The following is a 27,477-nucleotide window of genomic DNA, read 5'->3' on the forward strand; positions in this document are numbered from 1 at the left end:
GGGGGAGGAGGGAGTCACACAGGGGTTAACACTTGAAGGTCTCATTACATCACAACTGAACATATCCAGCCGCTATATAACCAGCCGCTGCGAGGTGCCTGTTCAGTCCTGACAGTGACATCTTATCTCCATCAGAAGTCATCTTCACACCTTCGTCATGAGGTGAGTTTCTGCTCCTGTACAGTCATAGACAGAACTTCATTATCTAAAGCACTCACTTTCACAGTGAGATTTTCCTCAATCTAAAATTACCTTCGCTGATTCGAATTTGTAAGTTATCAGACTTTTTAATGTGTTCCACTGGATCAGAGGACTAACGCACTCACTTCCTCTTTCCTGATTCGAATATGTCAATTATTAGACTTTGTAAAGTCTTCCAGTGGATATAGAGATTAAAAAGAAGTAAAGGCCAGTGCTTTACACTGCTCTGGTATATCAACAAGAACAAACACATGTTTTTTCTTGAGAAATATAATCAACTATCATTAAAAAAGAAAGATAACATTAAGGAGAATCAGTAAAAAACACTATTGTGTAAATTGTTGATAAAACTCCAAGAAATGTCTGTGAAACGAGAACACAGGACATCACTTTAGTCATAAATCTGTACACTTCTTGCTTCGACCCCTGCACGCAGCTCACACCGTTATTTCTCCCCTCGGCAGGTTCTCAGTAATGTCTGCGTTCCTCTTGGGAGTGATGGGCGTGAGCCTCGCCTTGTACATGCCCAACGATAACTTCCTCAACAGGCAAGTTATTTTTACTCTTGAAAGCAACACGGGGAGAACACACAACAAAGGTTCCATACAGCAAAAGATGCGCATCACGACAAGAAAACTTAGAATAATATTTCGTATAAATCATATATGTAATATGGAGGAAAGTGGGTGACAGGACAGAATATAAGAGGCTTCACACTACCAGTGAGTTTTCTTTTTTTTTTTTTTTTTAAGTAGGAGGGACACCAGCCAAAGGCAACAAAAGTCCAATAAAAGAAAAAAAAAAAAAAGACCTACTGAGATGCCGGTCCCCGAATACAGTCCAAAGCTGTAGTAAAAAATTGAAGGATAACTGTCTTGAAACCTCCCTTTTGAAAGAATTCAAAACATAGGAAGTGGAAATACAGAAGCAGGCAAGGTTTTCCAGAGTTAACCAGAAAAGGGGTGAATGATTCAAAATACTGGTTAACTCCTGCATTCGAAAGATGGACAGAATTATAGTGAGAGAAAGAAAAAAGTATTGTGCAGTGAGGCCGCGGGAGGAGGGGGAGGCATGCAGTAGCAAGATCAGAACAGCAGTTAGCATGGAAATAGCTGGAGAAGATAGCAAGAGATGTGACATTGCAGCAATGAGAAAGAGGCTGAAGAGAGTCAGTTAGAGGAGAGGATTTGATGAGACGAAAAGCTTTTGATTCAACCCTGTTTAGAAGAGCGGTATGAGTGGAACCCTCCCTAGACATGTAAAGCATACTCCATACAAGGACGGATAAGGCCCCTGTACAGAGTTAGCAGTTGGAAGGATGAAAAAAAAAAAAAAAAAAAAAAAAAAACTGGCGGAGACGTCTCAGAACGCTAACTTCATAGAAGCTGTTTTAGCTAGAGATGAGATGTGGTTTCCAGTATAGATTATAAGTAAAGGACAGACCAAGGATGTTCAGTGTAGGAGAGGGGGACAGTTGAGTGTCATTGAAGAAGAGGGAATAATTGTCTGGAAGGTTGTGTCGAGTTGATAGCTGCAGGAATTGAGTTTTTCGGGCACTGAACAATATTAAGTTTGATCTGCACCAATCTGAAATTTTGGAGAGATCAGAAGTCAGGCGTTATGTGGCTTCCCTGCGTGAACCGTTTACTTCCTGAAGGGCTAGACGTCTATGAAAAAGACGTAGAAAAATGCAGGCTGATGTCACCAGCACAGGAATGGACAGGACAAGAAGTTTGTTTCAGAAGGTCATCGATGAATGGAGGAGAGTGGTGTAGAGGAGAGTGAGGCGTGGTTCGGGATTTACTAACACCAACGTTTAAAAATCAGGCCTAAGAATCTTCCTGTTGAGGATAGATTCAAAAGCTTTAGAGATACAGGAAATTAAAGCAATAGGACGAAACAGGCTGAATATAGGCAAATTTCCTACAAGAAGGAAAGGTAGATGTTGACAGAGTTGAAAGAGTTTCACTAGGAAAAGTGGAAGCACAGAGTTTCGCAGAACAATAGGAGGGACCCCATCAGGTTCATAAGCCTTCCGAGGGTTTAGGCCAGTGAGGGCATGGAGAACATCATTGCGAAGAATTCTAATAGGTAGCATGATGTAATCAGAGGGTGGAGGAGTACTGGAAATGGTAATTCTTTATTACATGAAAACTCAAATTATATTGATTTATAATCCTGTCACGCTATTACCAACGACATGCACAGTCCCTTCTGTTTTATGTATAATTTCAAGTTACGTCATTGGTATCTTCTTCATAAATTAGTGTTAACTTTTGTTATTGGATGGGAAATCTGAGACAAATTAAAATCATGAGAATAAGTGAAAGACCAGCTTTAAAAATATGTACTGTATATAACTTTTTTCCACTACGTTTGCCACTTGCCGTAGTAATTTAATGATCACGGAAAGAAACTTGTCATATTACAGAAAAACTGTTAAATACGATAATGTGATCAAGTAGTATTTAGAAAAATACTGTATACGTAGTACACCTCAATCTATGGCCTGGCTGTAGCCCGCGCCAGGCCGAGAAGAGATGGGTTGGAGAAGCAGTGTAAACCTCTATAAGAGTAGAGAAAGAAGTCTATACTTACATTAAGCTTTATTTTATTTATTCAGTTTTGGTATATATATCTAATGATTTATTCTAGTTCTCTTATTACTCATTCATACATACCTTGTATGTATGTTCATACATAAAATGTGTCTGGGTCACCAGGCTTGATGTTTATTATTTTCTCGATAACATTTTCCTCTTCTTTATGGTTAAGGCGGATAATGTGTTTTTCTTCTTGGGTTGATGGTTCCTGAGCCAAGAAAGTGTCGAGTTGGCGTTCTATAACTTCTTCAAGTTGAACAAGTTATAGAACGCCAAATTGACACTCTTTCAAGTTGAAGAAGTTATACAAATCCGGCTCGAAACTTTCTTAGCACAATTATGTATGGATGGAGAGAGAGAGAGAGAGAGAGAGAGAGAGAGAGAGAGAGAGAGAGAGAGAGAGAGAGAGAGAGAGAGAGAGAGAGAGAGAGAGAGAGAGAGAGAGAGTGGAGGGTTGGAGGGGAAGCATTTGACATGGGTGAGGGACTCAAGGAACTACCGGTAACACGTGGAAGGGTGGACCACTCTAGGAGAGCCAGGTGTTCGGCCGTGTTTATCCAGTCACCAAAACAATGTCAAACCACCTCACGGGACATCGCCATCCAATGAGGATAAAATCCATGGCCCGCCAAGATTCGCGTTGAGGTAGGGGCTTTTGTCTATAGCGTTCGAGAATAGTAGTAGTAGTAGTAGTAGTAGTAGTAGTAGTAATAGTAGTTGTAGTAGTAGTCCAAATTCATGAATTTTGTGTGTGAGGGTATTGAGCCTTCTGTTGCATAGGGCTAAGCCCTGCCTCTGCTGTGGAAGCTGAGGCCCTGCTTGAGGCTTCTGTCAGTGATGGTAGTGTGCAGTGTTGGCCAGTGTTTCGAGATGATACAATCGCTATTTAGCAGGATTGCATCATTAGAGTGAGGTTAAGAATCTGACAGAGGAAAATCGAATTCTCTGTTCTAAGACTCAGATAGCAGACGCCTTACCTAGTAGAGCGTCTGTTTCAGAAGAGGAGTGGAGGGAAGTGTCCAGTGCTGGGTCTTGTGTAAACCCAGGAAGGCACCACAGGAGGGAGTGGACTTGCGAAAGCTCTCTTTGCGTTCATAATAAGGAGGAACAGGTGAAGAAAATTCAGAAGAATAAGACAGTCGCTTGTTCCCTGCCTTCAGGTAAAGTTCTGGTTGTTGGGGACAGATAAGTTAGATTTTTAGATAGGACCTTCTGTGCTAGAGATGGGCGACGCAGGACACGCGTATTTTCCTGGTGCCGGGATGTGGCATGTTAGTGATAAGATAGAGGCGTGCATAGCAAGCGAAGGCACCCACCCTGTTGTGTTTCCACACTGGGGGAAGGGACTTCAACAGAGTGTCCTCATATTTGTTTTGTTTTAATATTTTGCCTCACCTTGCAGACTAAACAAGGGCTGTGGATGCTGTTGTTGTTGCGAAAAGAGTCCTATAATTTCGATCCCTCCTCCCCGTGATTTGGACGATAATAACCGGTAAGTCAAGGCTACATTACGTACTACAAGTCATTGCAGTCTTCCTTATAATATTGTATTATTAATTGTCAATAAGGAACAAAGCCAGAAGGACATTAGAGTTTACCACTAGGAGTGTAGCAATCATAAGTGCTGAGATTATTCCAGTTATATTTAGCTTTAACTGGATCCCATCTGGACTAGTAGTAGTAATATTTCGCCTCACCTTGCAGACCAAACAAAGGCTGTGGATGCTGTTGTTGTTGCGGAAAGAATCCTATAAATACGATCCCTTTTGCCCGTGATTTTGACGATAATGACCGGTAAGTCAAGGCTACATTACGTACTACAAGTCATTGCAGTCTTCCTTATAATACTGTGTATTATTATTTGTCAGTAAGGAACAAAGCTAAAGGATATTAGCGTTTACCATTAGAAGTGTAACAATCAGATGTGACATTGCACCAATGAGAAAGAGGCTGAAGAGAGTCAGTTAGAGGAGAGGATTTGATGAGACGAAAAGCTTTTGATTCAACCCTGTTTAGAAGAGAGGTATGAGTGGAACCCTCCCTAGACATGTAAAGCATACTCCATACAAGGACGGATAAGGTCCCTGTACAGAGTTAGCAGTTGGAAGGATGAAAAAAAAAAAAAAAAAAAACTGGCGGAGACGTCTCAGAACGCTAACTTCATAGAAGCTGTTTTAGCTAGAGATGAGATGTGGTTTCCAGTATAGATTATAAGTAAAGGACAGACCAAGGATGTTCAGTGTAGGAGAGGGGGACAGTTGAGTGTCATTGAAGAAGAGGGAATAATTGTCTGGAAGGTTGTGTCGAGTTGATAGCTGCAGGAATTGAGTTTTTCGGGCACTGAACAATATTAAGTTTGATCTGCACCAATCTGAAATTTTGGAGAGATCAGAAGTCAGGCGTTATGTGGCTTCCCTGCGTGAACCGTTTACTTCCTGAAGGGCTAGACGTCTATGAAAAAGACGTAGAAAAATGCAGGCTGATGTCACCAGCATAGGAATGGACAGGACAAGAAGTTTGTTTCAGAAGGTCATCGATGAATGGAGGAGAGTGGTGTAGAGGAGAGTGAGGCGTGGTTCGGGATTTACTAACACCAACGTTTAAAAATCAGGCCTAAGAATCTTCCTGTTGAGGATAGATTCAAAAGCTTTAGAGATACAGGAAATTAAAGCAATAGGACGAAACAGGCTGAATATAGGCAAATTTCCTACAAGAAGGAAAGGTAGATGTTGACAGAGTTGAAAGAGTTTCACTAGGAAAAGTGGAAGCACAGAGTTTCGCAGAACAATAGGAGGGACCCCATCAGGTTCATAAGCCTTCCGAGGGTTTAGGCCAGTGAGGGCATGGAGAACATCATTGCGAAGAATTCTAATAGGTAGCATGATGTAATCAGAGGGTGGAGGAGTACTGGAAATGGTAATTCTTTATTACATGAAAACTCAAATTATATTGATTTATAATCCTGTCACGCTATTACCAACGACATGCACAGTCCCTTCTGTTTTATGTATAATTTCAAGTTACGTCATTGGTATCTTCTTCATAAATTAGTGTTAACTTTTGTTATTGGATGGGAAATCTGAGACAAATTAAAATCATGAGAATAAGTGAAAGACCAGCTTTAAAAATATGTACTGTATATAACTTTTTTCCACTACGTTTGCCACTTGCCGTAGTAATTTAATGATCACGGAAAGAAACTTGTCATATTACAGAAAAACTGTTAAATACGATAATGTGATCAAGTAGTATTTAGAAAAATACTGTATACGTAGTACACCTCAATCTATGGCCTGGCTGTAGCCCGCGCCAGGCCGAGAAGAGATGGGTTGGAGAAGCAGTGTAAACCTCTATAAGAGTAGAGAAAGAAGTCTATACTTACATTAAGCTTTATTTTATTTATTCAGTTTTGGTATATCTAATGATTTATTCTAGTTCTCTTATTACTCATTCATACATACCTTGTATGTATGTTCATACATAAAATGTGTCTGGGTCACCAGGCTTGATGTTTATTATTTTCTCGATAACATTTTCCTCTTCTTTATGGTTAAGGCGGATAATGTGTTTTTCTTCTTGGGTTGATGGTTCCTGAGCCAAGAAAGTGTCGAGTTGGCGTTCTATAACTTCTTCAAGTTGAACAAGTTATAGAACGCCAAATTGACACTCTTTCAAGTTGAAGAAGTTATACAAATCCGGCTCGAAACTTTCTTAGCACAATTATGTATGGATGGAGAGAGAGAGAGAGAGAGAGAGAGAGAGAGAGAGAGAGAGAGAGAGAGAGAGAGAGAGAGAGAGAGAGAGAGAGAGAGAGAGAGAGAGTGGAGGGTTGGAGGGGAAGCATTTGACATGGGTGAGGGACTCAAGGAACTACCGGTAACACGTGGAAGGGTGGACCACTCTAGGAGAGCCAGGTGTTCGGCCGTGTTTATCCAGTCACCAAAACAATGTCAAACCACCTCACGGGACATCGCCATCCAATGAGGATAAAATCCATGGCCCGCCAAGATTCGCGTTGAGGTAGGGGCTTTTGTCTATAGCGTTCGAGAATAGTAGTAGTAGTAGTAGTAGTAGTAGTAGTAGTAGTAATAGTAGTTGTAGTAGTAGTCCAAATTCATGAATTTTGTGTGTGAGGGTATTGAGCCTTCTGTTGCATAGGGCTAAGCCCTGCCTCTGCTGTGGAAGCTGAGGCCCTGCTTGAGGCTTCTGTCAGTGATGGTAGTGTGCAGTGTTGGCCAGTGTTTGGAGATGATACAATCGCTATTTAGCAGGATTGCATCATTAGAGTGAGGTTAAGAATCTGACAGAGGAAAATCGAATTCTCTGTTCTAAGACTCAGATAGCAGACGCCTTACCTAGTAGAGCGTCTGTTTCAGAAGAGGAGTGGAGGGAAGTGTCCAGTGCTGGGTCTTGTGTAAACCCAGGAAGGCACCACAGGAGGGAGTGGACTTGCGAAAGCTCTCTTTGCGTTCATAATAAGGAGGAACAGGTGAAGAAAATTCAGAAGAATAAGACAGTCGCTTGTTCCCTGCCTTCAGGTAAAGTTCTGGTTGTTGGGGACAGATAAGTTAGATTTTTAGATAGGACCTTCTGTGCTAGAGATGGGCGACGCAGGACACGCGTATTTTCCTGGTGCCGGGATGTGGCATGTTAGTGATAAGATAGAGGCGTGCATAGCAAGCGAAGGCACCCACCCTGTTGTGTTTCCACACTGGGGGAAGGGACTTCAACAGAGTGTCCTCATATTTGTTTTGTTTTAATATTTTGCCTCACCTTGCAGACCAAACAAAGGCTGTGGATGCTGTTGTTGTTGCGAAAAGAATCCTATAATTTCGACCCATCCTTTCCGTGATTTGGACGATAATAACCGGTAAGTCAAGGCTACATTACGTACTACAAGTCATTGCAGTCTTCCTTATAATACTGTATTATTAATTGTCAATAAGGAACAAAGCCAGAAGGACATTAGAGTTTACCACTAGGAGTGTAGCAATCATAAGTGCTGAGATTATTCCAGTTATATTTAGCTTTAACTGGATCCCATCTGGACTAGTAGTAGTAATATTTCGCCTCACCTTGCAGACCAAACAAAGGCTGTGGATGCTGTTGTTGTTGCGGAAAGAATCCTATAAATACGATCCCTTTTGCCCGTGATTTTGACGATAATGACCGGTAAGTCAAGGCTACATTACGTACTACAAGTCATTGCAGTCTTCCTTATAATACTGTGTATTATTATTTGTCAGTAAGGAACAAAGCTAAAGGATATTAGCGTTTACCATTAGAAGTGTAACAATCAGATGTGACATTGCACCAATGAGAAAGAGGCTGAAGAGAGTCAGTTAGAGGAGAGGATTTGATGAGACGAAAAGCTTTTGATTCAACCCTGTTTAGAAGAGAGGTATGAGTGGAACCCTCCCTAGACATGTAAAGCATACTCCATACAAGGACGGATAAGGCCCCTGTACAGAGTTAGCAGTTGGAAGGATGAAAAAAAAAAAAAAAAAAAAAAAAAACTGGCGGAGACGTCTCAGAACGCTAACTTCATAGAAGCTGTTTTAGCTAGAGATGAGATGTGGTTTCCAGTATAGATTATAAGTAAAGGACAGACCAAGGATGTTCAGTGTAGGAGAGGGGGACAGTTGAGTGTCATTGAAGAAGAGGGAATAATTGTCTGGAAGGTTGTGTCGAGTTGATAGCTGCAGGAATTGAGTTTTTCGGGCACTGAACAATATTAAGTTTGATCTGCACCAATCTGAAATTTTGGAGAGATCAGAAGTCAGGCGTTATGTGGCTTCCCTGCGTGAACCGTTTACTTCCTGAAGGGCTAGACGTCTATGAAAAAGACGTAGAAAAATGCAGGCTGATGTCACCAGCATAGGAATGGACAGGACAAGAAGTTTGTTTCAGAAGGTCATCGATGAATGGAGGAGAGTGGTGTAGAGGAGAGTGAGGCGTGGTTCGGGATTTACTAACACCAACGTTTAAAAATCAGGCCTAAGAATCTTCCTGTTGAGGATAGATTCAAAAGCTTTAGAGATACAGGAAATTAAAGCAATAGGACGAAACAGGCTGAATATAGGCAAATTTCCTACAAGAAGGAAAGGTAGATGTTGACAGAGTTGAAAGAGTTTCACTAGGAAAAGTGGAAGCACAGAGTTTCGCAGAACAATAGGAGGGACCCCATCAGGTTCATAAGCCTTCCGAGGGTTTAGGCCAGTGAGGGCATGGAGAACATCATTGCGAAGAATTCTAATAGGTAGCATGATGTAATCAGAGGGTGGAGGAGTACTGGAAATGGTAATTCTTTATTACATGAAAACTCAAATTATATTGATTTATAATCCTGTCACGCTATTACCAACGACATGCACAGTCCCTTCTGTTTTATGTATAATTTCAAGTTACGTCATTGGTATCTTCTTCATAAATTAGTGTTAACTTTTGTTATTGGATGGGAAATCTGAGACAAATTAAAATCATGAGAATAAGTGAAAGACCAGCTTTAAAAATATGTACTGTATATAACTTTTTTCCACTACGTTTGCCACTTGCCGTAGTAATTTAATGATCACGGAAAGAAACTTGTCATATTACAGAAAAACTGTTAAATACGATAATGTGATCAAGTAGTATTTAGAAAAATACTGTATACGTAGTACACCTCAATCTATGGCCTGGCTGTAGCCCGCGCCAGGCCGAGAAGAGATGGGTTGGAGAAGCAGTGTAAACCTCTATAAGAGTAGAGAAAGAAGTCTATACTTACATTAAGCTTTATTTTATTTATTCAGTTTTGGTATATCTAATGATTTATTCTAGTTCTCTTATTACTCATTCATACATACCTTGTATGTATGTTCATACATAAAATGTGTCTGGGTCACCAGGCTTGATGTTTATTATTTTCTCGATAACATTTTCCTCTTCTTTATGGTTAAGGCGGATAATGTGTTTTTCTTCTTGGGTTGATGGTTCCTGAGCCAAGAAAGTGTCGAGTTGGCGTTCTATAACTTCTTCAAGTTGAACAAGTTATAGAACGCCAAATTGACACTCTTTCAAGTTGAAGAAGTTATACAAATCCGGCTCGAAACTTTCTTAGCACAATTATGTATGGATGGAGAGAGAGAGAGAGAGAGAGAGAGAGAGAGAGAGAGAGAGAGAGAGAGAGAGAGAGAGAGAGAGAGAGAGAGAGAGAGAGTGGAGGGTTGGAGGGGAAGCATTTGACATGGGTGAGGGACTCAAGGAACTACCGGTAACACGTGGAAGGGTGGACCACTCTAGGAGAGCCAGGTGTTCGGCCGTGTTTATCCAGTCACCAAAACAATGTCAAACCACCTCACGGGACATCGCCATCCAATGAGGATAAAATCCATGGCCCGCCAAGATTCGCGTTGAGGTAGGGGCTTTTGTCTATAGCGTTCGAGAATAGTAGTAGTAGTAGTAGTAGTAGTAGTAGTAGTAGTAATAGTAGTTGTAGTAGTAGTCCAAATTCATGAATTTTGTGTGTGAGGGTATTGAGCCTTCTGTTGCATAGGGCTAAGCCCTGCCTCTGCTGTGGAAGCTGAGGCCCTGCTTGAGGCTTCTGTCAGTGATGGTAGTGTGCAGTGTTGGCCAGTGTTTGGAGATGATAAAATCGCTATTTAGCAGGATTGCATCATTAGAGTGAGGTTAAGAATCTGACAGAGGAAAATCGAATTCTCTGTTCTAAGACTCAGATAGCAGACGCCTTACCTAGTAGAGCGTCTGTTTCAGAAGAGGAGTGGAGGGAAGTGTCCAGTGCTGGGTCTTGTGTAAACCCAGGAAGGCACCACAGGAGGGAGTGGACTTGCGAAAGCTCTCTTTGCGTTCATAATAAGGAGGAACAGGTGAAGAAAATTCAGAAGAATAAGACAGTCGCTTGTTCCCTGCCTTCAGGTAAAGTTCTGGTTGTTGGGGACAGATAAGTTAGATTTTTAGATAGGACCTTCTGTGCTAGAGATGGGCGACGCAGGACACGCGTATTTTCCTGGTGCCGGGATGTGGCATGTTAGTGATAAGATAGAGGCGTGCATAGCAAGCGAAGGCACCCACCCTGTTGTGTTTCCACACTGGGGGAAGGGACTTCAACAGAGTGTCCTCATATTTGTTTTGTTTTAATATTTTGCCTCACCTTGCAGACCAAACAAAGGCTGTGGATGCTGTTGTTGTTGCGAAAAGAATCCTATAATTTCGACCCATCCTTTCCGTGATTTGGACGATAATAACCGGTAAGTCAAGGCTACATTACGTACTACAAGTCATTGCAGTCTTCCTTATAATACTGTATTATTAATTGTCAATAAGGAACAAAGCCAGAAGGACATTAGAGTTTACCACTAGGAGTGTAGCAATCATAAGTGCTGAGATTATTCCAGTTATATTTAGCTTTAACTGGATCCCATCTGGACTAGTAGTAGTAATATTTCGCCTCACCTTGCAGACCAAACAAAGGCTGTGGATGCTGTTGTTGTTGCGGAAAGAATCCTATAAATACGATCCCTTTTGCCCGTGATTTTGACGATAATGACCGGTAAGTCAAGGCTACATTACGTACTACAAGTCATTGCAGTCTTCCTTATAATACTGTGTATTATTATTTGTCAGTAAGGAACAAAGCTAAAGGATATTAGCGTTTACCATTAGAAGTGTAACAATCAGATGTGACATTGCACCAATGAGAAAGAGGCTGAAGAGAGTCAGTTAGAGGAGAGGATTTGATGAGACGAAAAGCTTTTGATTCAACCCTGTTTAGAAGAGAGGTATGAGTGGAACCCTCCCTAGACATGTAAAGCATACTCCATACAAGGACGGATAAGGCCCCTGTACAGAGTTAGCAGTTGGAAGGATGAAAAAAAAAAAAAAAAAAAAAAAAAACTGGCGGAGATGTCTCAGAACGCTAACTTCATAGAAGCTGTTTTAGCTAGAGATGAGATGTGGTTTCCAGTATAGATTATAAGTAAAGGACAGACCAAGGATGTTCAGTGTAGGAGAGGGGGACAGTTGAGTGTCATTGAAGAAGAGGGAATAATTGTCTGGAAGGTTGTGTCGAGTTGATAGCTGCAGGAATTGAGTTTTTCGGGCACTGAACAATATTAAGTTTGATCTGCACCAATCTGAAATTTTGGAGAGATCAGAAGTCAGGCGTTATGTGGCTTCCCTGCGTGAACCGTTTACTTCCTGAAGGGCTAGACGTCTATGAAAAAGACGTAGAAAAATGCAGGCTGATGTCACCAGCATAGGAATGGACAGGACAAGAAGTTTGTTTCAGAAGGTCATCGATGAATGGAGGAGAGTGGTGTAGAGGAGAGTGAGGCGTGGTTCGGGATTTACTAACACCAACGTTTAAAAATCAGGCCTAAGAATCTTCCTGTTGAGGATAGATTCAAAAGCTTTAGAGATACAGGAAATTAAAGCAATAGGACGAAACAGGCTGAATATAGGCAAATTTCCTACAAGAAGGAAAGGTAGATGTTGACAGAGTTGAAAGAGTTTCACTAGGAAAAGTGGAAGCACAGAGTTTCGCAGAACAATAGGAGGGACCCCATCAGGTTCATAAGCCTTCCGAGGGTTTAGGCCAGTGAGGGCATGGAGAACATCATTGCGAAGAATTCTAATAGGTAGCATGATGTAATCAGAGGGTGGAGGAGTACTGGAAATGGTAATTCTTTATTACATGAAAACTCAAATTATATTGATTTATAATCCTGTCACGCTATTACCAACGACATGCACAGTCCCTTCTGTTTTATGTATAATTTCAAGTTACGTCATTGGTATCTTCTTCATAAATTAGTGTTAACTTTTGTTATTGGATGGGAAATCTGAGACAAATTAAAATCATGAGAATAAGTGAAAGACCAGCTTTAAAAATATGTACTGTATATAACTTTTTTCCACTACGTTTGCCACTTGCCGTAGTAATTTAATGATCACGGAAAGAAACTTGTCATATTACAGAAAAACTGTTAAATACGATAATGTGATCAAGTAGTATTTAGAAAAATACTGTATACGTAGTACACCTCAATCTATGGCCTGGCTGTAGCCCGCGCCAGGCCGAGAAGAGATGGGTTGGAGAAGCAGTGTAAACCTCTATAAGAGTAGAGAAAGAAGTCTATACTTACATTAAGCTTTATTTTATTTATTCAGTTTTGGTATATCTAATGATTTATTCTAGTTCTCTTATTACTCATTCATACATACCTTGTATGTATGTTCATACATAAAATGTGTCTGGGTCACCAGGCTTGATGTTTATTATTTTCTCGATAACATTTTCCTCTTCTTTATGGTTAAGGCGGATAATGTGTTTTTCTTCTTGGGTTGATGGTTCCTGAGCCAAGAAAGTGTCGAGTTGGCGTTCTATAACTTCTTCAAGTTGAACAAGTTATAGAACGCCAAATTGACACTCTTTCAAGTTGAAGAAGTTATACAAATCCGGCTCGAAACTTTCTTAGCACAATTATGTATGGATGGAGAGAGAGAGAGAGAGAGAGAGAGAGAGAGAGAGAGAGAGAGAGAGAGAGAGAGAGAGAGAGAGAGAGAGAGAGAGAGAGAGAGTGGAGGGTTGGAGGGGAAGCATTTGACATGGGTGAGGGACTCAAGGAACTACCGGTAACACGTGGAAGGGTGGACCACTCTAGGAGAGCCAGGTGTTCGGCCGTGTTTATCCAGTCACCAAAACAATGTCAAACCACCTCACGGGACATCGCCATCCAATGAGGATAAAATCCATGGCCCGCCAAGATTCGCGTTGAGGTAGGGGCTTTTGTCTATAGCGTTCGAGAATAGTAGTAGTAGTAGTAGTAGTAGTAGTAGTAGTAGTAATAGTAGTTGTAGTAGTAGTCCAAATTCATGAATTTTGTGTGTGAGGGTATTGAGCCTTCTGTTGCATAGGGCTAAGCCCTGCCTCTGCTGTGGAAGCTGAGGCCCTGCTTGAGGCTTCTGTCAGTGATGGTAGTGTGCAGTGTTGGCCAGTGTTTGGAGATGATAAAATCGCTATTTAGCAGGATTGCATCATTAGAGTGAGGTTAAGAATCTGACAGAGGAAAATCGAATTCTCTGTTCTAAGACTCAGATAGCAGACGCCTTACCTAGTAGAGCGTCTGTTTCAGAAGAGGAGTGGAGGGAAGTGTCCAGTGCTGGGTCTTGTGTAAACCCAGGAAGGCACCACAGGAGGGAGTGGACTTGCGAAAGCTCTCTTTGCGTTCATAATAAGGAGGAACAGGTGAAGAAAATTCAGAAGAATAAGACAGTCGCTTGTTCCCTGCCTTCAGGTAAAGTTCTGGTTGTTGGGGACAGATAAGTTAGATTTTTAGATAGGACCTTCTGTGCTAGAGATGGGCGACGCAGGACACGCGTATTTTCCTGGTGCCGGGATGTGGCATGTTAGTGATAAGATAGAGGCGTGCATAGCAAGCGAAGGCACCCACCCTGTTGTGTTTCCACACTGGGGGAAGGGACTTCAACAGAGTGTCCTCATATTTGTTTTGTTTTAATATTTTGCCTCACCTTGCAGACCAAACAAAGGCTGTGGATGCTGTTGTTGTTGCGAAAAGAATCCTATAATTTCGACCCATCCTTTCCGTGATTTGGACGATAATAACCGGTAAGTCAAGGCTACATTACGTACTACAAGTCATTGCAGTCTTCCTTATAATACTGTATTATTAATTGTCAATAAGGAACAAAGCCAGAAAGACATTAGAGTTTACCACTAGGAGTGTAGCAATCATAAGTGCTGAGATTATTCCAGTTATATTTAGCTTTAACTGGATCCCATCTGGACTAGTAGTAGTAATATTTCGCCTCACCTTGCAGACCAAACAAAGGCTGTGGATGCTGTTGTTGTTGCGGAAAGAATCCTATAAATACGATCCCTTTTGCCCGTGATTTTGACGATAATGACCGGTAAGTCAAGGCTACATTACGTACTACAAGTCATTGCAGTCTTCCTTATAATACTGTGTATTATTATTTGTCAGTAAGGAACAAAGCTAAAGGATATTAGCGTTTACCATTAGAAGTGTAACAATCAGATGTGACATTGCACCAATGAGAAAGAGGCTGAAGAGAGTCAGTTAGAGGAGAGGATTTGATGAGACGAAAAGCTTTTGATTCAACCCTGTTTAGAAGAGAGGTATGAGTGGAACCCTCCCTAGACATGTAAAGCATACTCCATACAAGGACGGATAAGGCCCCTGTACAGAGTTAGCAGTTGGAAGGATGAAAAAAAAAAAAAAAAAAAAAAAAACTGGCGGAGACGTCTCAGAACGCTAACTTCATAGAAGCTGTTTTAGCTAGAGATGAGATGTGGTTTCCAGTATAGATTATAAGTAAAGGACAGACCAAGGATGTTCAGTGTAGGAGAGGGGGACAGTTGAGTGTCATTGAAGAAGAGGGAATAATTGTCTGGAAGGTTGTGTCGAGTTGATAGCTGCAGGAATTGAGTTTTTCGGGCACTGAACAATATTAAGTTTGATCTGCACCAATCTGAAATTTTGGAGAGATCAGAAGTCAGGCGTTATGTGGCTTCCCTGCGTGAACCGTTTACTTCCTGAAGGGCTAGACGTCTATGAAAAAGACGTAGAAAAATGCAGGCTGATGTCACCAGCATAGGAATGGACAGGACAAGAAGTTTGTTTCAGAAGGTCATCGATGAATGGAGGAGAGTGGTGTAGAGGAGAGTGAGGCGTGGTTCGGGATTTACTAACACCAACGTTTAAAAATCAGGCCTAAGAATCTTCCTGTTGAGGATAGATTCAAAAGCTTTAGAGATACAGGAAATTAAAGCAATAGGACGAAACAGGCTGAATATAGGCAAATTTCCTACAAGAAGGAAAGGTAGATGTTGACAGAGTTGAAAGAGTTTCACTAGGAAAAGTGGAAGCACAGAGTTTCGCAGAACAATAGGAGGGACCCCATCAGGTTCATAAGCCTTCCGAGGGTTTAGGCCAGTGAGGGCATGGAGAACATCATTGCGAAGAATTCTAATAGATAGCATGATGTAATCAGAGGGTGGAGGAGTACTGGAAATGGTAATTCTTTATTACATGAAAACTCAAATTATATTGATTTATAATCCTGTCACGCTATTACCAACGACATGCACAGTCCCTTCTGTTTTATGTATAATTTCAAGTTACGTCATTGGTATCTTCTTCATAAATTAGTGTTAACTTTTGTTATTGGATGGGAAATCTGAGACAAATTAAAATCATGAGAATAAGTGAAAGACCAGCTTTAAAAATATGTACTGTATATAACTTTTTTCCACTACGTTTGCCACTTGCCGTAGTAATTTAATGATCACGGAAAGAAACTTGTCATATTACAGAAAAACTGCTAAATACGATAATGTGATCAAGTAGTATTTAGAAAAATACTGTATACGTAGTACACCTCAATCTATGGCCTGGCTGTAGCCCGCGCCAGGCCGAGAAGAGATGGGTTGGAGAAGCAGTGTAAACCTCTATAAGAGTAGAGAAAGAAGTCTATACTTACATTAAGCTTTATTTTATTTATTCAGTTTTGGTATATCTAATGATTTATTCTAGTTCTCTTATTACTCATTCATACATACCTTGTATGTATGTTCATACATAAAATGTGTCTGGGTCACCAGGCTTGATGTTTATTATTTTCTCGATAACATTTTCCTCTTCTTTATGGTTAAGGCGGATAATGTGTTTTTCTTCTTGGGTTGATGGTTCCTGAGCCAAGAAAGTGTCGAGTTGGCGTTCTATAACTTCTTCAAGTTGAACAAGTTATAGAACGCCAAATTGACACTCTTTCAAGTTGAAGAAGTTATACAAATCCGGCTCGAAACTTTCTTAGCACAATTATGTATGGATGGAGAGAGAGAGAGAGAGAGAGAGAGAGAGAGAGAGAGAGAGAGAGAGAGAGAGAGAGAGAGAGAGAGAGAGAGAGAGAGAGTGGAGGGTTGGAGGGGAAGCATTTGACATGGGTGAGGGACTCAAGGAACTACCGGTAACACGTGGAAGGGTGGACCACTCTAGGAGAGCCAGGTGTTCGGCCGAGTTTATCCAGTCACCAAAACAATGTCAAACCACCTCACGGGACATCGCCATCCAATGAGGATAAAATCCATGGCCCGCCAAGATTCGCGTTGAGGTAGGGGCTTTTGTCTATAGCGTTCGAGAATAGTAGTAGTAGTAGTAGTAGTAGTAGTAGTAGTAATAGTAGTTGTAGTAGTAGTCCAAATTCATGAATTTTGTGTGTGAGGGTATTGAGCCTTCTGTTGCATAGGGCTAAGCCCTGCCTCTGCTGTGGAAGCTGAGGCCCTGCTTGAGGCTTCTGTCAGTGATGGTAGTGTGCAGTGTTGGCCAGTGTTTGGAGATGATACAATCGCTATTTAGCAGGATTGCATCATTAGAGTGAGGTTAAGAATCTGACAGAGGAAAATCGAATTCTCTGTTCTAAGACTCAGATAGCAGACGCCTTACCTAGTAGAGCGTCTGTTTCAGAAGAGGAGTGGAGGGAAGTGTCCAGTGCTGGGTCTTGTGTAAACCCAGGAAGGCACCACAGGAGGGAGTGGACTTGCGAAAGCTCTCTTTGCGTTCATAATAAGGAGGAACAGGTGAAGAAAATTCAGAAGAATAAGACAGTCGCTTGTTCCCTGCCTTCAGGTAAAGTTCTGGTTGTTGTTGTTCCACACTGGGGGAAGGGACTTCAACAGAGTGTCCTCATATTTGTTTTGTTTTAATATTTTGCCTCACCTTGTAGACCAAACAAAGGCTGTGGATGCTGTTGTTGTTGCGAAAAGAATCCTATAATTTCGACCCATCCTTTCCGTGATTTGGACGATAATAACCGGTAAGTCAAGGCTACATTACGTACTACAAGTCATTGCAGTCTTCCTTATAATACTGTATTATTAATTGTCAATAAGGAACAAAGCCAGAAGGACATTAGAGTTTACCACTAGGAGTGTAGCAATCATAAGTGCTGAGATTATTCCAGTTATATTTAGCTTTAACTGGATCCCATCTGGACTAGTAGTAGTAATATTTCGCCTCACCTTGCAGACCAAACAAAGGCTGTGGATGCTGTTGTTGTTGCAAAAAGAATTGTATAAATACGATCCCTTTTCCCCCTGATTTTGACGATATTAACCGGTAAGTCAAGGCTACATTACGTACTACAAGTCATTGCAGTCTTCCTTATAATACTGTGTATTATTATTTGTCAGTAAGGAACAAAGCCAAAGGATATTAGCGTTTACCATTAGAAGTGTAACAATCAGAAGTGTAGAGATTATAATTATATTCCAGTTATATTTAGCTTTAAGTGGATCCCATCTGGACTATGCAGTGCGGTTTTGGACACAGTATTGTAGGAAAGACATAGATTAAATTCCTTAGAAGCAGTACAGAGAAGAATGACTAAGATGATTCAGAGACTGAAAAGATCACCGTATAAAGATGAGCGAAAACAACTAAACATCCATTCACTGGAGAGATGAAGTGTGCGTGAAGACATAATAAAAATTTTGAAATGGACAAAAAGAATGATCAAAGGTGTTACAAGTGAAATTCTCTTGGTAAACATAAACATCAGGACAACTCTAGGTAATGGGCATAAGCCAGATAAGTTTAGGTCTTGGAAAGAGATTGCTTGGAATTGGTTCACAGAGTGGTGGGTGAATGGAAGAGGAATAGTAATCATGTGGTGAACGTCAACACGATAGAAAGTTTCAAAAGAAGGTTAGATAATTATATGGATATAGAAGGCAGATGGTAGTAGGAAGGTTGGCAAGTGGGGTGGGCGTTCATGAGTCTTGGTCATCCTCTTTTAGAGATTTTGGTGAAACTTTTGCTGTTGCCTTGGACATATCAAAAGTTTTTGATAGAGTCTGGCACAAAGCTTTGATTTCCAAACTACTCTCCTACGGTTTCTATCCTTCTCCCTGTAACTTCATCTCAAGTTTCCTTTCTGACCGTTCTATTGCTGCTGTGGTAGACGGTCACTGTTCTTCTCCTAAATCTATTAACAGTGGTGTTCCTCAGGGTTCTGTCCTGTCACCCACTCTCTTCTTATTATTCATTAATGATCTTCTAAACCAAACTTCTTGTCCTATCCACTCCTACGCTGATGATACCACCCTGCACTTTTCCACGTCTTTTCATAGAAGTCCAACCCTTCAGGAGGTAAACATATCACGCAGGGAAGCCACAGAACGCTTGACTTCTGATCTTTCTAAAATTTCTGATTGGGGCAGAGCAAACTTGGTATTGTTCAATGCCTCAAAAACTCAATTCTTCCATCTATCAACTCGACACAACCTTCCACACAACTAACCCCTCTTCCTCAATGACACTCAACTGTCCCTCTCTTCTACACTGAACATCCTCGGTCTATCCTTTACTTATAATCTGAACTGGAAACTTCACATCTCATCTCTAGCTAAAACAGCTTCTATGAAGTTAGGTGTTCTGAGACGTCTCCGCCAGTTTTTCTCACCCCCCCCAGCTGCTAACTCTTTACAAGGGCCTTATCCGTCCATATATGGAGTATGCTTCACATGTCTGGGGAGGTTCACTCATACTGCTCTTCTAGACAGGGTGGAATCAAAAGATTTTCGTCTCATCAACTCCTCTCCTCTAACTGACTGTCTTCAGCCTCTCTCTTACCGCCGCAATGTTGTATATCTAGCTGTCTTCTACCGCTATTTTCATGCTAACTGCTCTTCTGATCTTGCTAACTGCATGCCTCCCCTCCTTCCGCGGCCTCGCTGCACAAGACTTTCTTCTTTCTCTCACCCCTATTCTGTCCACCTCTCTAATGCAAGAGTTAACCAGTATTCTCAATTATTCATCACTTTCTCTGGTAAACTCTGGAACTCCCTGCCTACTTCTGTATTTCCACCTTCCTATGACTTGAATTCCTTCAAGAAGGAGGTTTCAAGACCCTCATTCATCAATTTTTGACCACTGCTTTGACCCTTTTATGGGACTGGCATTTCAGTGGGCATTTTTTTTTATTAGATTTTTGTTGCCCTTGGCCAGTGTCCTTCCTACATAAAAAAAAAAAAATATTAGTACGAAAGCAGCCCAGTGTAGGCCAGCCGGCCTTTTGTAGTCTTCCTTCTTATGTTCTTACAGTATAGTAGAATAGTAGTAGTGGTGGTGATGGTGCTGGCAGCAGCAGCAGCAGCAGTAGCAGTTGTAGTAGTAGTAGTAGTAGTAGTAGTAGTAGTAGTAGTAGTAGTAGTAGTAGTAGTAGTAGTACTAATATTGCTAATAACTGCTGCTGGAGATGGTGCTGACGGTGGTAGCAATAGTAGTAGTGGTAGTAGTAGTAGCAGTAATAGTAGTAGTAGTAGTAGTAGTAGTAGTAGTAGTAGTAGTAGTAGTAGTAGTAGTAGTAGGAGTAGTGGTGGTGGTGGTGGTGGTGGTGGTTGTGCTAGTAGTAGTAGTAGTAGTAGTAGTAGTAGTAGTAGTAGTAGTAGTAGTAGTAGTAGTAGTAGTAGTAGTAGTAGTAGTAGTAGTAGTAGTAGTAGTAGTAGTAGTAGTAGTAGTAGTAGTAGTAGTAGTAGTAGTAGTAGTAGTAGTAGTAGTAGTAGTAGTAGTAGTAGTAGTAGACGTAGTAGCAGCGCTAATAATTACTGTTGGAGCTGTAAGAGCAGCAAAGCCGCTAGAGACGCTATTATTTTCCACAAATCTATAGTGATTGAGATTAGTACTGGTAATAACAATTTTTTTCGACAACTGTGATCATGATGTTGAGGAAAATTTTGATGATGATGGTTCTGATGATGACATTTATAACAATACTAGTAGTGTCAGATGGTGAATGAACTCTAAATGTAAATTGGTTTAGCTTTATTTTCCATCAAACTTTTTTTTTTTCTGAGACACATGTGAATGAAAGTGAATGCTTGTCATTCTGACAGACATGGCGTTGTGAAGATTATCAAACGTACGCGATTGCTAAATATAATGTCATTCGAGTTCCATTAGCTTTGCATTCCAAGCGAAGCAGTAAAATCTAATTTAATGTACAGAAGATTTATAGCACAATTTAAAGACGCGGTAAGATCGTTGTTGTGTGCTTGATGCTGCTTTCTATGATGATTTTGCATCAGAATTTGGTAGTAGTTTCGGTGTATCATCACTACCCTTACTTCCACTTGCCAATCTACAAGTGAAGCTGGAATGTACAATTTATTTCATACAGTGTTATGTAATGATCACATTTTCTTATTTCCTCTCACGATACGTGAGTGAAGAGGATAATACGGATGAGGCCATCAATGACAATAAAGGAATTGCCTGTCAGTGGAGGAATTCTTGATGAAAAACATCAATTTTCTTTTCATACTGTGTTTTATATTTTCATATTTCTTCTCAACTTATAAGAATTCAGGTGACGGTCCTAGTGATGACGACCATGACGATAAGATGGATATCCTTTTATAAGTGAGCACAGAATGACAAGTGATTCAAGCCTTATCCATACTGTGTTATATACGTATAGTCATGTTTTAATGTTTCCTTTCCCGTTGCAGGTCCGGTAGAAGTTCTGAGCATTATGAATAAACTACAAAGCCTCTTCAGGATCTTGATCGGTAAGTGAAGCCTTCATTACTAAAGCTGGGAGGAGAGGAGGCGTCGCGTTATACGTTAGGGACACATTAGTGTTGTATTAACAGTATAATTAAAACAGATAGCAAAACAATCGATATGGGTAGATATTAAAGAAGGATCACAGTCAGTAGTACTGGGATTAGTGTAAAGGCCACCGAACAGTGGAAAGGAAATTAACTATTGTAGGAAATAAACAGAGCAGGCAGGTACAGTCAGGTATGTGTAGTAGGAGATTTTAATTTTAGGAATATCGATAACGCAGGTAGAGGTTGAAGGACAGCTAGGTAACAGTGACCATTGGAAAATTAAGTACAAATTAAAATGGGAGGAAAATTTTAGAAGCAAAAACACTAGTAAAATACCTGACATTAGGAGATCTGATTTTGAGGGATTAAAAAGGTACTTCCAAGGAGTTGACTGGCAACGGATGCAGGGTGAGGTCAGGTCCGGGACGGAGTTGAGAGAGATAGGGCAGGATGAGATAGGTGAGGTGAGGTGTGAGGGTGTGGAGCAACAGGAGGGAAGAAGTGTACTTAAGGGTCGAAGGAGGGAGAGAGGGGGAGATATGTGTGAATATGTTAGAGGGTTAGGTTATGCTGAGATGGGAGAGGTGAGGTCGAGGCGAGTAGATGAGGGAGTGGAGAGGATGGAATGGGCCGAGATGAGAGTATTAGGTGAGGTAAATATAGATGAGTTGTATAAATATTTCGTTGATAAACTGCATACAGGTCAGTTAGCAAACATCCTGTTTAGAGCAATAAGATCACAGAAAAATTACCCTAAATGGATGGATATTAGGTTAAAATACTAAATAGGGCGGAAGAGAAGTATATATAAGATTAAAGGCAGTGGAAGAGGTTTTAAGACCACGATATGATGAATAAGAATAGTCAGGTTAACGAGGAAAGCTAAATGCAATTATGAATTAAAGGTAGCCAGCCAGGGAAGCTATAGGTCCATTAAAGGATGCAGATGAGGAGCTGGTTAGTTCTAGGGAGGAGATTAGTAAAATTATGAATGAGTATTTTTTAACTGTCTTCACACAGGAAAACATGTAGGATATGCCACATAGTGAACAGATGTTTGGAGATGAGAATGAAAAGCTGACAGTTATTGCCATAACTAGGGAGATAGTGGAAAAGGAGATAGATAGGCAAAAAAAAAAAAAAAATTCAAGACACCAGGACCAGATGAAATATATCCCAGAGTACTTCAGGAATCCAAAGAGGTTATTAGTGAGTCGTTAATTTCTCTCTTTAGGAAATCATTTGAGTCAGGTGAGGTACTAGTAATGTGGAGGCAGGCGAATGTAGTACCCATCTTTAAGAAAGGAGATAAAACTTTAACGTCTAATTATAGACCTGTCAGCTTAACTTCTGTTGTAGATAGAATAATTGAGTCAATAATAGCGAAGAACATTAGGAAGCATTTAGACAGACATAACATGACAAATCAGTCACAGCATGGCTTCTTCAAGGGAAAGTCTTGCCTGACGAACTTGTTAAGTTTTTATAGTAAAGTGTACGAGACAACAGATAATGGTGATAATTATGACATCTTATATCTTCTATATGGCTTCTTGCAGCTTCACTTATTTTTTTATGTTCTTATGTTCTTATGTTCTAAAGCCAGGTTCACGCGAGTGATGCTTCCCCTTGTTCCGAATTCCCGAATCACATCAGAACACATCTTTCGCTCGGTGGCGAAACAATTTTCCGAGAATACGGGAACACGAGATGATGGAATAATTATATGGATAAGGAAGTCAGATGGTAATAGGAAGGTTTGCAAGGGGAGGGAGCGTTCAAGATTAGAGCAAGAACAGCCCAGTGTAGGCCAGCCAGCCTTTTCCTGTCTCCTGTTCCTGTTTTCTTATGTTCTTATGATATAGTAGTAAGAATAGCTGTGGTGGTATTGCTGATGGCGGTGGTGGTAGTGGTAGAAGTATTAGTATTAGTAGTAATAGAAGCGGTGATGGTGGCGAAGATAGTAGTAGTAGTAGTAGTAGTAGTAGTAGTAGCAGTAGTAGTAATAGTAATAGTAGTAATAGTCGTAGTAGTAACTGCTGCTGGAGCTGCAAGAGCAAACATATGCTGTTATTTTTTACACAGATATATAGTCATTCAGATTAGTATTAATAATAATAATCTTCCTCGACAACTGTGATCATAGTGTTGATGAAAATTTCTGATAGTTCTGATGATAATGGCTAATGGCATTGATAACAATACTGCGGGGTGCTACAGGGATCTGTATTAGGGCCACTGTTGTTTTTAATATATATCTAGGATTTCGATAGTAGAATTAGTAGTGATGTTAGTAAATTTGCAGATGACACGAAGATAGATAGATTAATTAGGTCAGTTTCGGATGCCATCGCCTTGCAGGCAGATTTGGATAACATGAACGAATGGACAGCCAAATGGAAAATGCAGTTCAATATCAACAAATGCGAAGTACTTAGCAAAGGTAGAGTTCAGGAGTTATGGCTCTGAACTCCGTCTAAGAAAGCAATGCATAGAGGCCAAAAATAGGGCAAATAGGGTATTAGGATTAATTTTTAGGAGTGTTAAAAGTAAAATCCCAAAGAAATATTAAAGTTATATTTGGCGCTGGTCAGACCTTACCTAGACTAAGTTGTGCAGTTCTGGTCCCCATATTACAGAAGGGATATAGTTCTATTAGGATCAGTGCAAAGGAGAATGACTAAAAGGATACAGGGAATGAAGGGTATTCTTTACGAAGCGAGACTGAATCTGTTAAATTTACGTTCTTTAGAGAGACGTAGGTTAAGAGGGGGCCTGATAGAAGTCTTTAAGTGGTATAAAGGTTATAACAAGGGGGACGTAAGTAGAATTCTTAGGATCAGTAACCAGGATAGAACAATAAATAACGGGTTCAAGCTTGAAAAAAATTCAGGTTAAAAAAAGAGATAGAAAGGAATTGGTTCTCAAAGAGAGTGGGAGATGAATGGGACGGACTCAGTAATCAAATTCTTAATCCTGAGTCATTAGGAAGCTTTAAGAAAAGATTAGACATATTTATGGATGTGGGTGACAGGTGGAAATAGGTAAGTTTATTTCATATGGAGAATGGCATGAGTAGGTCTGATGGATTTTTGCAGCTTCCCTTATATTTTCTTTTCTTATCTTCTTATAGTGAGTGAACACTAAATATAGAATGGCTTATCTTCATTTTCCATTTTTTTAAATTTTTATAATACAAATGTGATGAACAATGAGTGCTTGTGATCCTGACAGACATAGCGTTGTGAAGATTGTCAGACGTACGCGAATGCTAAATATAATGTCATTCGTGTTCCATTCGCTTTGTATTCCAAGCGACGTATTAGATCTAATTTAATGTACAAGAAACTTATTGCGCATTTAAAAGACGCAGTAAGAGCGTTGTTGCGCACTTGAGACTGATTTGAATGATGATTTTTTTACATCAGAATTGGATAGTAAAACAGCAGTAGTGATGGTGATGGTGATGGCAGTGGTAGTAGTAGTAGTAGTAGTAGTAGTAGTAGTAGTAGTAGTAGCGGTAGTAGTAGTAGTAGTAGTAGTAGTAGTAGTAGTAGTAGTAGTAGTAGTAGTAGTAGTAGTAGTACTACTACTACTACTACTAGCAGCATCAGCAGCAGCAGCAGCAGCAGCAGCAGCAGCAGCAGCAGTAGCATTAATAACAGCTGCTGGAGCTGTAAGAGCAGCAAATCCATTGGATACATATGCTGTTCATTTATACACTGACATAGCAATTCAGATCAGTAGTAATAATAACAATCTTCCTCGACAACTGTGATCATGGTGTTGATGGAAATTTTTGATGATGATGATGATGATGGTTCTGATGATGATGACAATGATAACAATTTGTATTTTTTTTAAATTTAGGATTTAGGAACGTTACCGTCAATAATTAATAAAAAAAAAATCCATAGAAAATACTGCAAAGGCTTGAAATGTAGCTTTGTAGAGGCCTCATTTCTTCCTTGTAACTCACCAAAATGAGTGAGTATAACTACAATGTAATCTCTCTCTCTCTCTCTCTCTCTCTCTCTCTCTCTCTCTCTCTCTCTCTCTCTCTCTCTCTCTCTCTCTCTCTCTCTGCAGGAAAAGTGAGAAAGAGAATGCAGCCAAAACACAACTTCGACAACCCGAAGTGGTCTGGCCAGAATCTTCGTCCACTTTTATCCACTTCGTTTTACCTGATAATCCTGTCCTGACTCGTTGACAGAAGAAAATAATTACAGCGTATAAAATTAAAATTCTTTTGTGTCCTTTACTAAGTCGAGTAAACTATTATGTCCATTAAAGCTAGAGTCTTTCACTGGATGAGTAGATAGAAGAGTGCAAACTGCTGTCACCTTTGAACTACTATGCATAATATATTTACAATGTAACTCTTGATTTATGAATGATAAAAATTTGCTGCAATAAAAATATCAACAAGCATACAACTTGTAAGAATACAACCTATATTTTGTCACAGATATCAATTAAATATACATATATATATATATATATATATATATATATATATATATATATATATATATATATATATATATATATATATATATATATATATATATATATATATATATATATATATATATACTCGTATATATATATATATATATATATATATATATATATATATATATATATATATATATATATATATATATATATATATATATATATATATATATATATATATATATATATATATATACTCGTATATATATATATATATATATATATATATATATATATATATATATATATATATATATATATATATATATATATATATATATATATATATATATATATATATATATATATATATATATATATATATATATATATATATATATATATATATATATACGTAATGTCCTGAAGACAAAACAGCTCCTCTAACGACAGCTCCTCCCACTGTCCTCAGAATATTACCATGCTTCGGTTCGTGTTCAGCTCATCTCAGATCTCCCAGAAGACTGATGTTACCTCCTACAAATTTGGCGCATCTGGAGGGAAATGAGATTACCAAAACACTACACAGCATGTACACAGAATTCATGTTCTCTGCACAACATGACACACAGACAATAACAACAAAAAAGGCCACTGGTATTTAACTAAAGAATACGAGACAAGAGTCAATTCGACTTAGAACATAAAACACCTTCCAGCAGATTGCTAGTCTACCCAAACAAACAACACCAGACAAAAAAAAAAAAAAAAAGTGGCTCGAGCAAGACACTAAAATAAACTCTAAGGTATATAACTAATACCCGGTCCTCTCTCAATTACTCATATAATTTATAATGACAGTTACTCGAATGACCAGCTCTTACAAAAAAAAGGGATGAAACGTAGATGAAGCGGTAGCGGGTGGGTCTACGCATCATCCCCCATGGAAGCATGTGGCCCTGACACGGCGGTCCCACTCCCAAAACCATTTTAACTTCAATAAATCATTGCACTGATACTCTAGGGGCTGGCAGGAATGTTATTCTTTCATACAGAACTATGACTTCCAATCTCTCATCGGTTTCAATTTCATCTAACTGCTGCTACGGGAAATAAGAAAATTTTTTGAAAGATTATCATTAAGTAGGATACGAGGAACTCACAAATAAAGATATGATACATGCTAAAGGGTTACAGCACTAGATCTCACTCCCCCTCCCCATATAACTCACACAACCCCACTATTAAGGATACACGAAGAATAGACAACAAAAACGCGGGAACTCATTACAAAGAATACACAGTAACTTCGTTCCCGTAACAATATATATATATATATATATATATATATATATATATATATATATATATATATATATATATATATATATATATATATATATATATATATATATATATATATATATATATATATATATATATATATATATATATATATATATATATATATATATATATATATATATATATATATATATATATATATATATATATATATATATATATTGTTATGATGGGCGAATAGAAAGCAAGAAAGAATAA

General features: G+C 39.5%; 1 protein-coding gene across 5 annotated transcripts; it reads left to right on the forward strand.

Annotated features, from left to right (window-relative positions):
- LOC135114954 (uncharacterized) lies at positions 1-25,892 on the forward strand. 5 transcript variants are annotated; one of them, XM_064031261.1, is made up of 14 exons: positions 13-162; positions 666-749; positions 4,207-4,296; positions 4,509-4,598; positions 7,585-7,674; positions 7,887-7,976; positions 10,961-11,050; positions 11,263-11,352; positions 14,341-14,430; positions 14,643-14,732; positions 17,568-17,657; positions 17,870-17,959; positions 21,352-21,411; positions 25,546-25,892. In XM_064031261.1, exons 1-13 carry the CDS (start codon positions 158-160, stop codon positions 21,380-21,382), a joined length of 1,020 nt encoding a protein of 339 aa, XP_063887331.1. In that variant the 5' UTR covers positions 13-157; the 3' UTR covers positions 21,383-21,411; positions 25,546-25,892. The 5 variants fall into 5 exon arrangements, with proteins under 5 accessions (XP_063887334.1, XP_063887333.1, XP_063887332.1 ...); XM_064031264.1 differs by lacking the exon at positions 7,585-7,674 and having other exon boundaries at positions 1-162; XM_064031263.1 differs by lacking the exon at positions 17,568-17,657 and having other exon boundaries at positions 8-162.
- The last annotated feature ends 1,585 nt before the right edge of the window (positions 25,893-27,477 follow it).

This window comes from Scylla paramamosain, chromosome 28, assembly GCF_035594125.1.
Source record: "Scylla paramamosain isolate STU-SP2022 chromosome 28, ASM3559412v1, whole genome shotgun sequence".
Taxonomy (NCBI): domain Eukaryota; kingdom Metazoa; phylum Arthropoda; class Malacostraca; order Decapoda; family Portunidae; genus Scylla; species Scylla paramamosain.

Bases quoted from the DNA above. Each gene is read 5' to 3' on its own strand.
- LOC135114954 (XM_064031261.1), top strand. The intron at 4,599-7,584 runs GTAAGTCAAGGC...CTCACCTTGCAG, and splicing joins GATTTTGACGATAATGACCG to ACCAAACAAAGGCTGTGGAT. The intron at 14,431-14,642 runs GTAAGTCAAGGC...CTCACCTTGCAG, and splicing joins GATTTGGACGATAATAACCG to ACCAAACAAAGGCTGTGGAT.